Raw genomic sequence first — 13,468 nt, 5'->3', positions numbered from 1 at the left:
TATATGTTAGGGGTTTGCTATTCTGAACCATAGCTCTTTTGAAGTGCTGCAGCAAGGATGAGTAAATTTAACGCTCTATTTACTTGAGATACTCAATCAAATCTTAATCTGAGTGAGCTCGACTTCATCAAACTTGCAAACTCTACTCAACTAAGCTAAACTCAACTCGAGCTCGATTTAATTTTTTCGCTAAATTTGAACTTAGCACGATCATAAGCTCCCATAGATGTACAGTACTTCCGAGTTACTTGTACATTCTAGCCTTTTTTACATGTGAACAACAATGAATGGCGTTACTTAGCGTATCTTTGGAGAATTGGAGACATATCACATTACTGGCATCTGGCGGGCCTTCATCCACACAACGACACAATAGCAAGGAAAGTTTCTCGTTTACTCTTTCAATCACATTTTATCATTTTAATTTATTTATTTTGCTATAAGGACAATAATGTAAACGAAATTTAATCCCGATTAGTGATTACTGCCTATAAGAAATTAACCGATTGAGTAATATTCAAATATCATTGGTCGGTCATTCTCCCAATTATTTGGGGACATTTATTGTCCTATTAGCATTCCGATTCACATAATCATTTAATCCTGGAAGATGAGAGAAAACAACCCATAATTGGCAATTTCCCTTGAATTACCTTATCTAGAGTTCTGTAGTTACAGAGTATAAAAAAAAATCAAGATTTCATTTTCAAAAAAAAAAAAAAAAAAAAAAAAAAAAAAAAAAAAAAAAGGAATCAGTGGTTCTGTTGTTCTTCAGTTGACATGAGAAACTCGTGCACAATCTTTCAGTTCTCAACTACAAAAGTCAAAATAGGAGGTAATCAACTATTCACTTTGTGTTGTTGTCTGTATTTTACTTTTGTATATTAAATTTGTACATGTATTTTTTATACGTGTTCTTTCATTTTTCTTTGATTGTATTTGTATTAGTCAAATCATGTAATCTTCTCACAAATTCACAATCTTCTAATATGCAGCTAACTTTTCAAAAGGCGCTTTTTTGTTGTTGAAGAATTTGTATATACTGTCTGATGTTAAAAGCAGTTAATCTTTGCTTTTTTTTTTTTTTGCTTAGTTTTGTGATGAACTGATGTTAAAAGGTGAAGTTACTGAGGCAATTTATTTATGTCAGTTTTTCCTGTAAGCCGAGGCTCCTCGAATAATCGAGTATTGTAAGATCTTGTAAGGCAAGGAGTAGCTTTAGTATTACTGCTGGTTTGAAATGGGTCGAGTTAAGAAAAAGCAGCAGCATTTTGGTAAAATTGATCCCTTATCATTGGAGAAATTGTTGTCTAAGAGTCCAAGTGATCGGTCTTTGATTGGAAAGCCTGGATTTTCGAGGGTAGTTTATTGCAATGATCCTGAATGTTCTGAAGCTGAACAGCTTAAATATTGTGACAATTATGTTACAACTACAAAGTATACTCTTGTTTCATTCTTTCCCAAATCGTTGTTTGAGCAGTTTAGGCGGATTGCCAATCTATATTTCCTTATGTGCGCGTTCTTGTCATTCACTCCGATTGCTCCTAACCCACCAGTCAGTAGTGTTCTCCCTCTTGTGGTTGTGGTGACTGTAACAATGGTGAAGGAATTAATTGAAGATTTCAAGCGCAGGAAACAGGTAATGGAAGTTTTAGCATTGAAGCAATGTGCAATTGAACAAGTCTAATGTTTTTCTTATATATTTAGGCTGAGAAGAAGGGGGATTTTATGCTCTAATTTCAGATGTTGCAGTGTTAGTTTTTTTCCTAGTTTGTCTGAGTTCTAGTTCATATGCTTATTCTGACTGCAATTGTTACATGTAGAACGGCACATAATGTGTATCCTGCTATGATGCGTGTGCTGTTTTGGGGGCGGGATTGTCCTAAGTATGCAGTCTTAATCCTGCTATTCTGAAATAATATTGAAACAAAATAAATTTTTGAAGTTATTTCTTGTTGAAGTGTTAAATGTTGATCAACATCCTTGAAAGATTTATGACAGTACTTACAAGAGTAAATTGATTCCTGCATTTGATGTTAAATGGTTTGTAGGCTTGTAGCTATAACAGTACTTCGTCTGATAAACTAGTGTTTCTTCCGTATTACATTAAATTCTACTTAACAATATGTGGATGTAATGATATGGAAGTAATTTTGAAAGTTGATAATGTCAGGATAATGAGGTGAATAATAGAAAGACTAAGGTTCATCGCGGTAATGGCAACTTTGAGGACTCAAAATGGATGAACTTAAGAGTTGGAGATGTTGTGAAGGTGGAAAAGGATGAATTCTTCCCTTCTGATCTTATCCTACTTTCCTCAAGTTATGACGAGGCTATATGCTATGTGGAAACTACTAACCTTGATGGGGAAACTAATCTGAAACTAAAGCAAGCACCGGAAGTAACTGCAGGCTTAAATGAGGACTCGATGTTTCAGAACTTCAGAGCTATTATTAGATGTGAAGACCCAAATGCGAACTTATATTCTTTCATTGGGAATTTGGATTTGAAAGGGCAACAGCACCCCCTTTCATCTCCGCAGCTGCTTCTGAGGGAATCCCAACTGAGGAATACTGAGTACATTTATGGTGTTTCAATCTTCACTGGTCATGATACTAAAGTCATCCAAAATTCAGTGGACCCCCCTTCAAAGAGAAGCAAGATTGAGAGGAGAACAGATGTAATAGTAATCTTCTTGTTTTTCTTGCTATTTTTGCTTGGTATTTTCGGATCTATTGTTTTTGGGATAGTCACAAATGAGGATATCCTTGATGATGGTATCACAATGACAAGATGGTATTTAAGGCCTGATGATACCACAATATACAATGATCCAAGAAATACTTCACTTGCTGCTTTGCTGCATTTTTTGAGAGCTGTTATGCTGTATGGTTACCTCATTCCCATCTCATTGTATGTATCAATAGAGCTGGTTAAAGTTCTGCAGACTGAGTTTATTAACAAAGATATACACATGTATTATAAAGAAGGTGACAAGCCGGCACAGGCCCGTACCTCAAATTTGAATGAGGAACTTGGTCAAGTTGATGTGATATTGTCTGATAAAACAGGAACTTTAACATGCAATTTGATGGAATTTGTTAAGTGTTCTATTGCTGGAACTGCATATGGGCAGGTGATCACAACAGTGGAACGGGCTATAGCTAATAGAAAGAGGATACCTTTGACTGGCAAGGTGATGAGTAGAGAGAAAGAGAATGAGGATACTGAAGATAATGATAATGTAGATCAGTCAACTGTTAGAGGCTACAATTTTGTGGATGATAGAATCACAAATGGGAACTGGGTAAATGAAGAAAGGTCTGATGTTATACAGCAGTTCTTTCGAGTTATGGCTATTTGCCATACTGTTATACCTGTAATGGATGAAGAAACAGGGAGTTTATCATATGAAGCAGAATCTCCAGATGAAGCAGCACTTGTTATTTCAGCAAGAGAACTTGGTTTTGAGTTTTACGAGAGGACTCAAGCAACCATCTCCTTGAGAGAGTTGGATCCTTTGTCTGGTGCAAAGGTTGAAAGGTAAATTTCTTGCCTCAGTCAAATTAGATTTTCCTTCCTGTAGTTCTTCATTTAGTTCTTGGTTGGTTTTCAAGAGGAGAGTGCTGGATAAAATTAATGGAAATGGACTTGAAATCATGGCTGATGTATGAATATTTTTGTAAAATAAACTAATCTTGTTCAACCAAGTTTTAGGTCTTAGTTTGCGAATAAAGAGTTAGCCTATGAAACGTATCAGGCTTTAATCTTATACTAGCCCTTTTTTGCTGATAGGATGTACCTGCCAAGTTACTTGACTTAAGATATTGTCTTGCTTGTTTGTGCTATTACGGAATTTCTAAGCTGCCTTTTTACAGGACTCTTGAACTTCTGAATATCATAGAATTCAGTAGCACAAGAAAGAGGATGTCTGTGATTGTGAAAAACGAGGAAGGAAAAATACTACTGCTTTGTAAAGGTGCTGACAGGTTTGTAAGAATTAACTGTTAGAGCTCTAGTATCATGACATAATATGTTGTTAGATCAGTTTTTAGCAGTTAATTACTGGCCTTACCTTTTCCTTGTTTGATATTTTAGCTTGCCATGCAGTTAATGTCACATGGTTTGATATTTTAGCTTCCTGTTGGGTATAAACATTAGAGGATGTAAAGAATTAGGAGAGTAGAGAGAATGAAAATCGGAATGAAAGGAGATGAAGATTTAACTACTTCCATGCATATATAGAACATCAAATGTCATGTTTTACAATATTTAATCCTGCTCTCCCCTCTCTAATCTGATTTTTACTGATAGAAAAATGATATCATGCTCTCTAATATCTTATGATTCATAATCTGACTCTAGCTGAATCTCTATTACCTAGCTTTCCTGTATCAATTTGCTGATATAAGCGATTGTTTGAGTCCATGCTCATCAGCTGACAGCTGAATGTAATAATCTTAACTGTCCTGGATCAGTGTTATGTTTGAAAGGCTAGCATATCACGGGAGGGAGTTTGAAAGGCAGACTAGAGAACATGTTATGGGGTATGCTGAATCTGGTTTGAGAACTCTAATACTTGGATACAAAGAAGTCAATGAAGATGAATATGTGACGTTCAATGAGGCATATACAGCGGCCAAAAGCTCTATTAGTGCAGAACGAGACAAATTGGTTGAAGAAGTGGCCGAAGACTTTGAGAAAAATCTGATTCTTCTTGGAGCTACAGCTGTAGAAGATAAGCTCCAAAAAGGGGTATGTGGTATTCTGAGAATGATATATCTGAAGTTCCTCATTAATATTTTGCATTGACATTGTATTAATGTGCTAGCGAGGTTGGTTCACAATTTTCCATTTCATCCTTTTATTTTTTTACACTAAACAGGTTCCTGAATGCATTGAAAAACTAGCACAAGCTGGAATTAAGTTATGGGTACTAACCGGGGATAAAATTGAAACAGCCGTTAATGTTGGGTATGACTTTTGTTTGAAAGTATTGCTTTCTATCTAAAATTGTACCCTTGTTTTTGGTTCTAATTTTTGTTCATTTTACAGTTATGCTTGCAGTTTGTTGAGAGAAGGGATGAGGAAGATAGTAATCAACTCTGAGTCACATAGGGCAAAAGCATCCGTTAAAGTGTCAGATAAGACTTCCATACACAAAGTAAGTTAAGGGGTCTTCCAAGTGGTGGTGTGTCATACTGTCATATTGTTGATTTGTGTGCTGCGTACTTTGAAATTCGAATGTTTGTTTTTCTTATTCTATTTGAGGATAATGTATTAATTGGCATCGCTTACCAGTGATCCCTTTTTTAGTGGTGACTATCTGCTTGTACAACCCTGTTACTAAAATTCAGATTATTTAGGTTTTAAAAGAAATGGTTGTCCAAGACTTAAGAGAGGGGAAGGAACTGCTTTGTTTATCGCATGGGAGCTCAGAGGCACTGGCTCTAATTATTGATGGAAGGTCACTCAGTTATGCATTGGAGGATGATGTCCAACACATATTTATAGAGCTTGCTCTGGGTTGTGCATCGGTCATCTGCTGCCGTTCATCTCCTAAACAGAAAGCACAAGTAAGTCATGTTATTTAGTTTTCATCATTTTTTGCTATCAATTTATCACCATGTTACATGTATCTTATTGCAACACTTGATTACAGACTAAGTTACAAAGATACACTTTCTTCCAGAAAAAAGAATGACAGCATAATAGAAGGCAGTCAAGGCACTGTATGTGTAATAAAATTGAGGTCCTTTTAATCAGTGATAGGCTTATTAATATCCTGCAGGTCACACAACTGGTAAAAACTAGAAGAGGAACAACATTGGCGATTGGTGATGGCGGAAATGATGTAGGCATGCTCCAAGAAGCAGACATTGGGATCGGTATTAGTGGCTTTGAGGGAATGCAGGTAGATGTAGCTCCTTCATTCATGCCACATTATAATTATAAATAAACGACATAAAAAAACTCGACTCCTTTGCTTGTTGTAACCTCTGAGATTTGGATTGTTTGAAGAATAGGCGGTCATGGCAAGTGATATTGCAATAGCTCAGTTTCGTTTTTTGGAGCGTTTGGTACTTGTTCATGGGCATTGGTTTTACAGAAGGATCTCATCAATGGTAATTTTTTCCACCTGTTTCCTTCTTCCATTTAAATCCTCTTGTTACTGGTATTGATGTATTGTACCTTTGAGCATGATAAGTGAATGACTAGTCAAAGTTGAGCACTTGAACTGCTCTATAAGTTAGCAAAAATTTGCAATGACAGTATCCTTTTGGCTATTTTCTAGATATGTTATTTCTTCTACAAGAATATATTGTTTGGCTTCACACTCTTCTATTACGATGCATACTCATCATTCTCTGGTGAACCTGCATACAACACCTGGTTTTTGACCCTCTACAATGTCATCTTTACATCACTCCCTGTGATTGCTCTTGGAGTTTTTGACCAGGATATTCCTGCCGAGTCATGTCTCAAGGTAACTAGTCTAAACTTCCTGTACTTGCAACTAGTCAGTGAGCTATTGCTCTCCTGCTGCTCTCATAACTGATGTGATTGCTTTTCAGTACCCTCAATTGCACCAAGAAGGTGTACAAAACATCCTATTTAGCTGGAAAAGAATATTCGGTTGGTTACTCAATGGGATAGTTAGTGCAACGGCAATCTTCTATCTTTGTATATTCACATTGGAAAATCAGGCCTTTCGTAGAGATGGTGAAGTAGCTGGATTTGAAGTTATTGGAGCCGTACTCTACACTTGTGTGTTATGTGTAGTGAATGCTCAAATGGCTCTTTCCATAAAATATTTCACTTTCATCCAACACTTGGTCATCTGGGGAAGCATTCTATTTTGGTACATATTTCTCTTAGCATACGGAGCCATTGATCCTTACATATCAACTACTGCATATAAAGTCTTTGCTGAAGCATGTGCATCTGCTCCATCTTTTTGGGTTGTTATGCTTCTTGTTTCCGTGGTTGCATTGCTTCCTTACTTCATATATGCTGCTCTGAGTACGGAGTTTTTCCTGCATTATTGTCAAATGCTAATGGCTAAACTGAGAGTCCAAAGTAATTTTACTTTGTTAGACAGAGAACATTAACACAGAATATTAGGCTGTACAGTGCAATTTATTTAAGTGTAGCATTTCTGAGAAGACAGAGCTCCAGAGGTATTTTATAGGTTTTAAGTCTTACTGTACAAGAATTAGCTGCTGTTGGTTATTATTCTTATTCTGATGATCAAGATTCCATTACATTAAATTAACATATGGGCTGAAGTTCAACACATCAAAGGTGTCAGAACTCGTAACAGCTAGGAGCCGAAGGTCAGAGTGAAGTACAAAGTTCATGCTCACCGTAGTACATGAAGCTCCTCTGATAATTCATAATGTTAAGATTGAAAGCTCCAAAAATTGTTTTATTTTTTCGGAGTCTCTAAGAAAAGGCATCCTTGAACATTTTTTGTTAATCACCATATGTATGTGGTAGTTAATGAATAATTCATCGATATTACATGCTAATGTATAACTTTTTCATGGCCTTCTTGATTCTTACTGTGTTTACAATGAGCATAGTAGCCTTCAGATCAGAAATACACTGTAGAATATTTTCAACTGCAAACTTTTCCAGGTCTTCATCTTTATAGCTGTCAAAACAATTAGTCAATCCAACAGTATCCAATATTGCAAAAACATTCAAGATTTCTGATTTTTGTCAAGATCTGTTTTTTCAGGGGATACTTCAGTACCCTCTTCCTTTATATCCTTTGTGATCTACTGTTATTCATTTATCTAAATTTTATGACAACTGAAATTATGATACATGGAACAAGTAGAGAAATTGAATCAGAATCTTCGAAATTGGGACAAAGATTTCCTTGTATCCAAAAACAAGCTGTCAATGAAATCCTACAACCACTGCATAAACGGAGGATGGAATCATGGAAAGTCTTGTGCACGCCGATCAGCAAAAAGAGCTGTAATGTCTGTCATCTCAGCGCGTTAATAAGTCTCTCTCTCTTATTAACCTAAGTTATAAAATAGAATAGGGAAAGAAATTTTGTTTTTTGCTTATTGATCAACTCCAAATAAGTGAGACTAATATGTTAAGTTGAGAAATGCAACAGTCCTCTGAAACAATGTCTTGTACAGACAAACTGAATATGGTGACCAAGCGGCTGTTGGAGACTGTACTATGACTCCACGAGTCGTGCAGTTTCCATTTTACACCTGGTTTTACGGTCAAGTCATAAACCTATTGCTAAAATTTTGCTCATCTTCTCAATTAGGAGTTGGGAAAACTTCAACCAAGAAAGAAAATGAGTGTGCATGGTACATCCGAGTATATAATAGACACCAATCATGGTTATATTGACGGAAAATTTTGATTTTTTATATTATAAAGTATTAATTATCTGTACCATGGTTAGATGTGCTTGTAGTGTACTTGAAGCACTTAGTAAGCTATTCAAACTTACATACCTTAATTAATAAAGACATAAATGATTGAATACCATGTGCAATGAACTTGTCTTGCCCTCTTTTTAATTAGGTGGTTAAATCATAATCATGAACATTATATTACGTGCATTGAACCTATCTTTTTTTAAAAAAAAAAAATTTAGAAAATTCTGAAAACTAGATCTGTAAAAGAACTAGACAAACTAGTAGAAATGTCAAATGTACATAGAACAAGTCAAAACAAAAATTTCACTGAAGAAAAAAACAATAGAAAATGTCAAAATTCCCCTGTTTTCTAAGTCTTTAGATCTCCCAAATCTATGAACATAATTACATAAACAAATGAAAATGTTAAAGATTAAAATTTCTGAAATTTAGATTATTATATAGCAGTGTAATATGCAAAGGATTAAAAAAAAATACAGTTAGTTCACACCCAAAATTAAAATGGATGAAGAAAAAAGAAAGTTAAAAACAAACCAACTAATTTTCACATAAATCTGGCTATTATGATACAGGAAGACCAAGAAAATTAGCAGCAGATTTAGCCATAATAGAAGCAAACTCATGAAAACTAATAACTCCATCACCATTCGCGTCGGCTTCATTGATCATCTCTGTTAACTCTCTGTATGTCAATGGCTGACCCATTTTAGCCATTGCTCCTGCAAGTTCTGCAGCTGTGATTACACCATTACCATCGCGATCGAATATTCTGAACACTTCCAACAACTGCCCTTGATTCACTAGTATTTCTTCCTTCATATCAGGCATAATTGCGCTTACTAGTTCATCAAACTCGATACTTCCGTTGCCATTTGAGTCCATTGAGGCTAGCATGACCTCTAGCTGATCACCTGATGGCTTAAGTCCTAAGGACCTTAGTAATGCAGCTAGCTCTAGCACTGTTATGCTGCCGTCTGAGTCCATGTCGAATCGTGTAAATATGTCTCTTAGTTGCTTTATTTGATCAACCATGATGTGTTTTTTTTTTTTTCTATTTTAGTGGGTGATCAAGTTGTTATGTATGTGTATTTCAAACAATAACAATAACAATAACAAGCCGGTATGGAGCTCGTACGTACGTTGATGTACGTATAGGGATATCGAGAATAATGAAGGCGGTGCCGTGGTGGTAGTGGTGGTGAGGAGAAGAGATAAAGGGTTGTCCCAAAGAAGGGAGGAGGAGCATATAAAGGATGAAATTTTGAAAGGGGAGGAAGTGGTTAATTCTGTTATGATAATTAAAGGGTGTATTTTTGACCAAGTGTAAATAATGTAATAATAGTTGTTTGGATAAAGTATAACATAAAGCGCGTCGGTGGATTTTATGGGTTGTTTTATTTAATTTCTTTTTTATTTATTTATTATTTATTTTATTTTTAACTTTTTGGTATTGAGTTGGTTGAATAGTGATCATTTTTGCACTAGTTGAGCAACTTGGCAAGTTCCTTGAAAGAAGTCATATTCTTAAAAATTTGTAAATATTGGTGATTATTTGGGTTTAGTTTGTCTAAGATAAGATAGGAAAGGAAGGATGTTCATGCTAGGAAATAGTCATGATACTTCCCTAGTTCACCATGTATGTGGTGGATTTTTTTATTCTTTCTTTTCAATATGTTATGTAAGATAGATACATACAATACAAGTATACAACTATATAAGAAATTTATTTATTTATTTTTTTATAAGGAAAGGTAAATAAAAGGTTAGGATATTTTTCTCTCAATATTATACCCTAACTTATAAGAGCAGTGATATAGAAAATCGACTTTAGGTATCAACCTCCAACACTTTAAACCTTTTAAGATAGTTGACATTCTAATTTATAGTATTTTTAAAAGTAAGAAACACTAGTTGATAAAAAACAAAAAAAACAAAAAAAAAAAAAAAAAAAACTCTAGTTGATACCTTGACTTAAACGAACCAAGTAAGTGAGTCAATGGATAAGTTACTCTTTTTTTTTCTTTTTTTTTTTTTAATAAGTGCTCAATTTCTCTTGCGTATATATGCCAATGCAAACCTTTGACTTTTAACTTTATCAATAAGTATAAATTAAACTATAATAATTTTTTTCAAAAAATAATAAATAAATAATTTATAATAATTGAAATTAAATAATCTATTCGTTGAGACTATTCCAATAAGTTTCAAAAAATCATAAACATTAGTCAAAAGTAGGTCAAGTGAAAAGTGCTATGGAGCACTTACTATTACTAGGGCGGCTACCGCAACTACTCATGTGATGTCCATACAGCTTTTTAATTGAAATTAAATAATCTATTCGTTGAGACTATTCCAATAAATTTCAATAAATCATAAACATTAGTCAAAAGTAGGTCAAGTGAAAAGTGCTATGGAGCACTTACTATTACTAGGGCGGCTACCGCAGCTACTCATGTGATGTCCATATAGCTTTTTCGATTTATACAAATATATCTTGCGACAAATATTATAATAATCCTATAATATCTATTAGAATTTATGTCACACTTTTACTTATTGGTAGCATAAATAATGGGAAATAGGTAAACAAATACTCCCTTCATTCCTAAAAGTTTGACTCACTTTGCATTTGTACGGTTTCCTTGACCATTAATAACTTCGGTTATGTATAAGTAAAAATTTTAAAAAGTTAAAAATTTTATTATTAGGGGAATCTAATAATATCAAAGTTGTTAATTCATGTTGATTGTATAAATCATAAAGTTATTTTATTTTGACCACAGAGTGAATCGAATTTTCAGGAACGGATGTAGTATTTTATTTGTAAGGTATAAATGATCGCACACTATTATTAAAGTTTAAAAAAGAAACAATTAACATTAATGAGACTAATAAGTAAATAAACATTTTATATGGTATTATTGTTAAACACTATTTATAAGATAGACTTATTTTAAATTTTTTTTTTTTTTTTTAAATAGCGAAAAAAACTGAGGGAGTAACATGAGCCCACAGGTTGTGGTGTTTGGGATGAATTCAAATTTTCTAATTCTTGTTGGTTTAGACATCCACATTTTATAGTACAACTAATTCTTTGATTGTTTTAGCAGTTGGACCAAACATAAATAAAGCTCAACTAATTTCATGTGTTGTAAGCTAGTTATTAGTAATTTATTTGTAACTATCTTTATTTTTGCAAAACCTTGTTAAGCTATCTTTTTAATCATCTAATACTATGTTTTCAAGGCATGTATTGAGATCATGGGCCAATATTGGACCAATTGTATAAAACTATGTGACATTGTGCCTTTAAAATTATTAAAAGCTATTTTAAGTCGAAATTTCGAATCAAATTCAAAATTCCAAATTTAAATTAGATTGAATTGGATAAGATGTGAAATTTGAATCGGATTGGATTCAACATATGAAAATTGAATGTACGCACCTTCTTTTGAGTTGAACTGTGTTTATAATCCATGTTGTTTGTGATTCACCCTTAACTATGTTGTTTAGGTGAGTGAGGCACACACGTTTAATGTTGGTGAGTTGTCATTTTAAAGAGTGCATAATGAACACCGTATCCCGAGTGCATAACCAAGCATTATAAACTCGGCCTAGAATATTTTCAGCACCGTACATACTACATAGATATCCAAACATTTTTATATGCAAACAACCACATTTATCTTCAAATCCATTATATTATAATCTTCAATCTTCATATAAATTTATATATACAATGTTCATCATATCATTGCAATAGATAACACTACATCTAAAAAAACTTACACAAGGACAATGCTAGATCTCAAGCAGTACAGTAGGCAGCTTGCATTGGTCTAGTAGAATTCCTAACTTGTTAGTCGTGACCTTGAAATCACAAGATCGGAACCTTGATCTTCTCCATACCCTAAGGATCTAGCCTGCTAATTTGGATTGAGTTGACATGTAAAGATTTCGTCGCATTGTGATCCTTCATTTAACCTCAAAATGAATTCACAATGAAAAATTCTCATGTTCCATCCTTTAATTGGATACATTTTATAACAAAACATGTAACAAAAACTATGTTTATTTTACTACTAAATTAATCATACCTTGAATCATCCATATACAAAACACATTCCTAGTTAGACTCTTCATATTTCTAATTGTCATTTTCATCAGCAAGAGGAGGAGCAACAGCAGCCACCTTCCCACCTCTAACACCTCCAACATCAGCGCCCCTAGCAAAAGGCCAACGCCAACGTCGTTTAAGCCACCCGAAACAGGATCCCCTGTACTTGATACTCTCTAGGGGAGTCTCTTCCTTCCCTAGCCAAAACCTACCAACAAGACATGAAATTATTGCTAGAACAGCCAACACAGACATAACAGCAAAAAATGGACCTATCGATCCTTTGTTGTTGTAGTCGTTGTTGTTATTGTTATTATTATTGTTATTGTTACGCCACACATTGTTGTTCGGTACAACTTGTGTGTATGGCACATCCCCTTGCATTTGGGGTTGTTCTTGATTAGGTAAATTTGATATTGTTGTTGCCATTTTTTTTTTTTTTTTGTAATATCGGATCATAAAATTTATTGCCTATTTATACAAAATTAGATGACAAAATTTTTAAAGGTTTGTTTTATTTTATTGTAATAAAAGTGGCAAAACAGACTTTATATTACTAGTGCTATACTTGTTAACTTTTTCTTTATGAAGGGAATGGAATACCACATGCATGGAGTCATGGAGTTACATATCTAAGTAATCAAACTATCTTTTTTATCCACTTTTCTTTTTGCTTTTGCTAGCCAAGTCTCATGGCATTCACCTGTTTTTCTAACTTGAAAAGACAAGAAAAAAACTTAAGAGAATATTCCATCTTTTATTGAGTGAGGTGGAAATCTATCCTCCCATGTGATTAACTCTCATTGATTATTCTCTCCCTCCAAATTAGCTAGCATAATTTAATTCGGCACACATGTCAATACACAATATATGACGTAACTTGTACTATCATACTGTTAGATTATGTGATGTTTAACCATAAATTCAGCTCATT

The 13,468-nt window shown here is 34.1% G+C and overlaps 3 protein-coding genes across 4 annotated transcripts; 1 reads left to right on the top strand and 2 right to left on the bottom strand.

Moving 5' to 3' along the window:
* Positions 1–324: 324 nt before the first annotated feature.
* Positions 325–7,632, top strand: LOC110726092 (putative phospholipid-transporting ATPase 9). Of its 2 annotated transcripts, none has more exons than XM_021905547.1 (12): positions 325–835; positions 1,151–1,639; positions 2,174–3,543; positions 3,879–3,989; positions 4,479–4,755; positions 4,886–4,974; positions 5,056–5,164; positions 5,367–5,576; positions 5,792–5,914; positions 6,027–6,125; positions 6,296–6,487; positions 6,576–7,632. In XM_021905547.1, the coding sequence occupies exons 2-12, from the start codon at positions 1,241–1,243 to the stop codon at positions 7,110–7,112; spliced, it is 3,516 nt and encodes a 1,171-aa protein (XP_021761239.1). In that variant the 5' UTR covers positions 325–835; positions 1,151–1,240; the 3' UTR covers positions 7,113–7,632. The 2 variants fall into 2 exon arrangements, with proteins under 2 accessions (XP_021761239.1, XP_021761240.1); XM_021905548.1 differs by having other exon boundaries at positions 1,094–1,639.
* A 1,203-nt stretch (positions 7,633–8,835) lies between these two features.
* On the bottom strand, positions 8,836–9,793 carry LOC110726090 (probable calcium-binding protein CML15). The gene has a single exon (XM_021905546.1). It carries the CDS (start codon positions 9,447–9,449, stop codon positions 8,979–8,981), a length of 471 nt encoding a protein of 156 aa, XP_021761238.1. The 5' UTR covers positions 9,450–9,793; the 3' UTR covers positions 8,836–8,978.
* A 2,771-nt stretch (positions 9,794–12,564) lies between these two features.
* On the bottom strand, positions 12,565–12,963 carry LOC110726133 (putative uncharacterized protein DDB_G0279653). Its single transcript, XM_021905599.1, has one exon. It carries the CDS (start codon positions 12,961–12,963, stop codon positions 12,565–12,567), a length of 399 nt encoding a protein of 132 aa, XP_021761291.1.
* Positions 12,964–13,468: the final 505 nt, after the last annotated feature.

Source organism: Chenopodium quinoa, unplaced genomic scaffold, assembly GCF_001683475.1.
Source record: "Chenopodium quinoa cultivar QQ74 unplaced genomic scaffold, ASM168347v1, whole genome shotgun sequence".
In the NCBI taxonomy this organism is placed as follows: domain Eukaryota; kingdom Viridiplantae; phylum Streptophyta; class Magnoliopsida; order Caryophyllales; family Amaranthaceae; genus Chenopodium; species Chenopodium quinoa.
Note: the sequence above shows the minus strand (reverse complement) of the source record. Positions and strands in the feature narration are given on the sequence as shown.

Bases quoted from the DNA above. Each gene is read 5' to 3' on its own strand.
- LOC110726090 (XM_021905546.1), bottom strand. From the start codon at position 9,449: ATGGTTGATCAAATAAAGCAACTAAGAGACATATTTACACGATTCGAC.
- LOC110726092 (XM_021905547.1), top strand. From the start codon at position 1,241: ATGGGTCGAGTTAAGAAAAAGCAGCAGCATTTTGGTAAAATTGATCCC. The intron at 4,975-5,055 runs GTATGACTTTTG...TTCATTTTACAG, and splicing joins GAAACAGCCGTTAATGTTGG to TTATGCTTGCAGTTTGTTGA. The intron at 6,488-6,575 runs GTAACTAGTCTA...ATTGCTTTTCAG, and splicing joins CTGCCGAGTCATGTCTCAAG to TACCCTCAATTGCACCAAGA.
- LOC110726133 (XM_021905599.1), bottom strand. From the start codon at position 12,963: ATGGCAACAACAATATCAAATTTACCTAATCAAGAACAACCCCAAATG.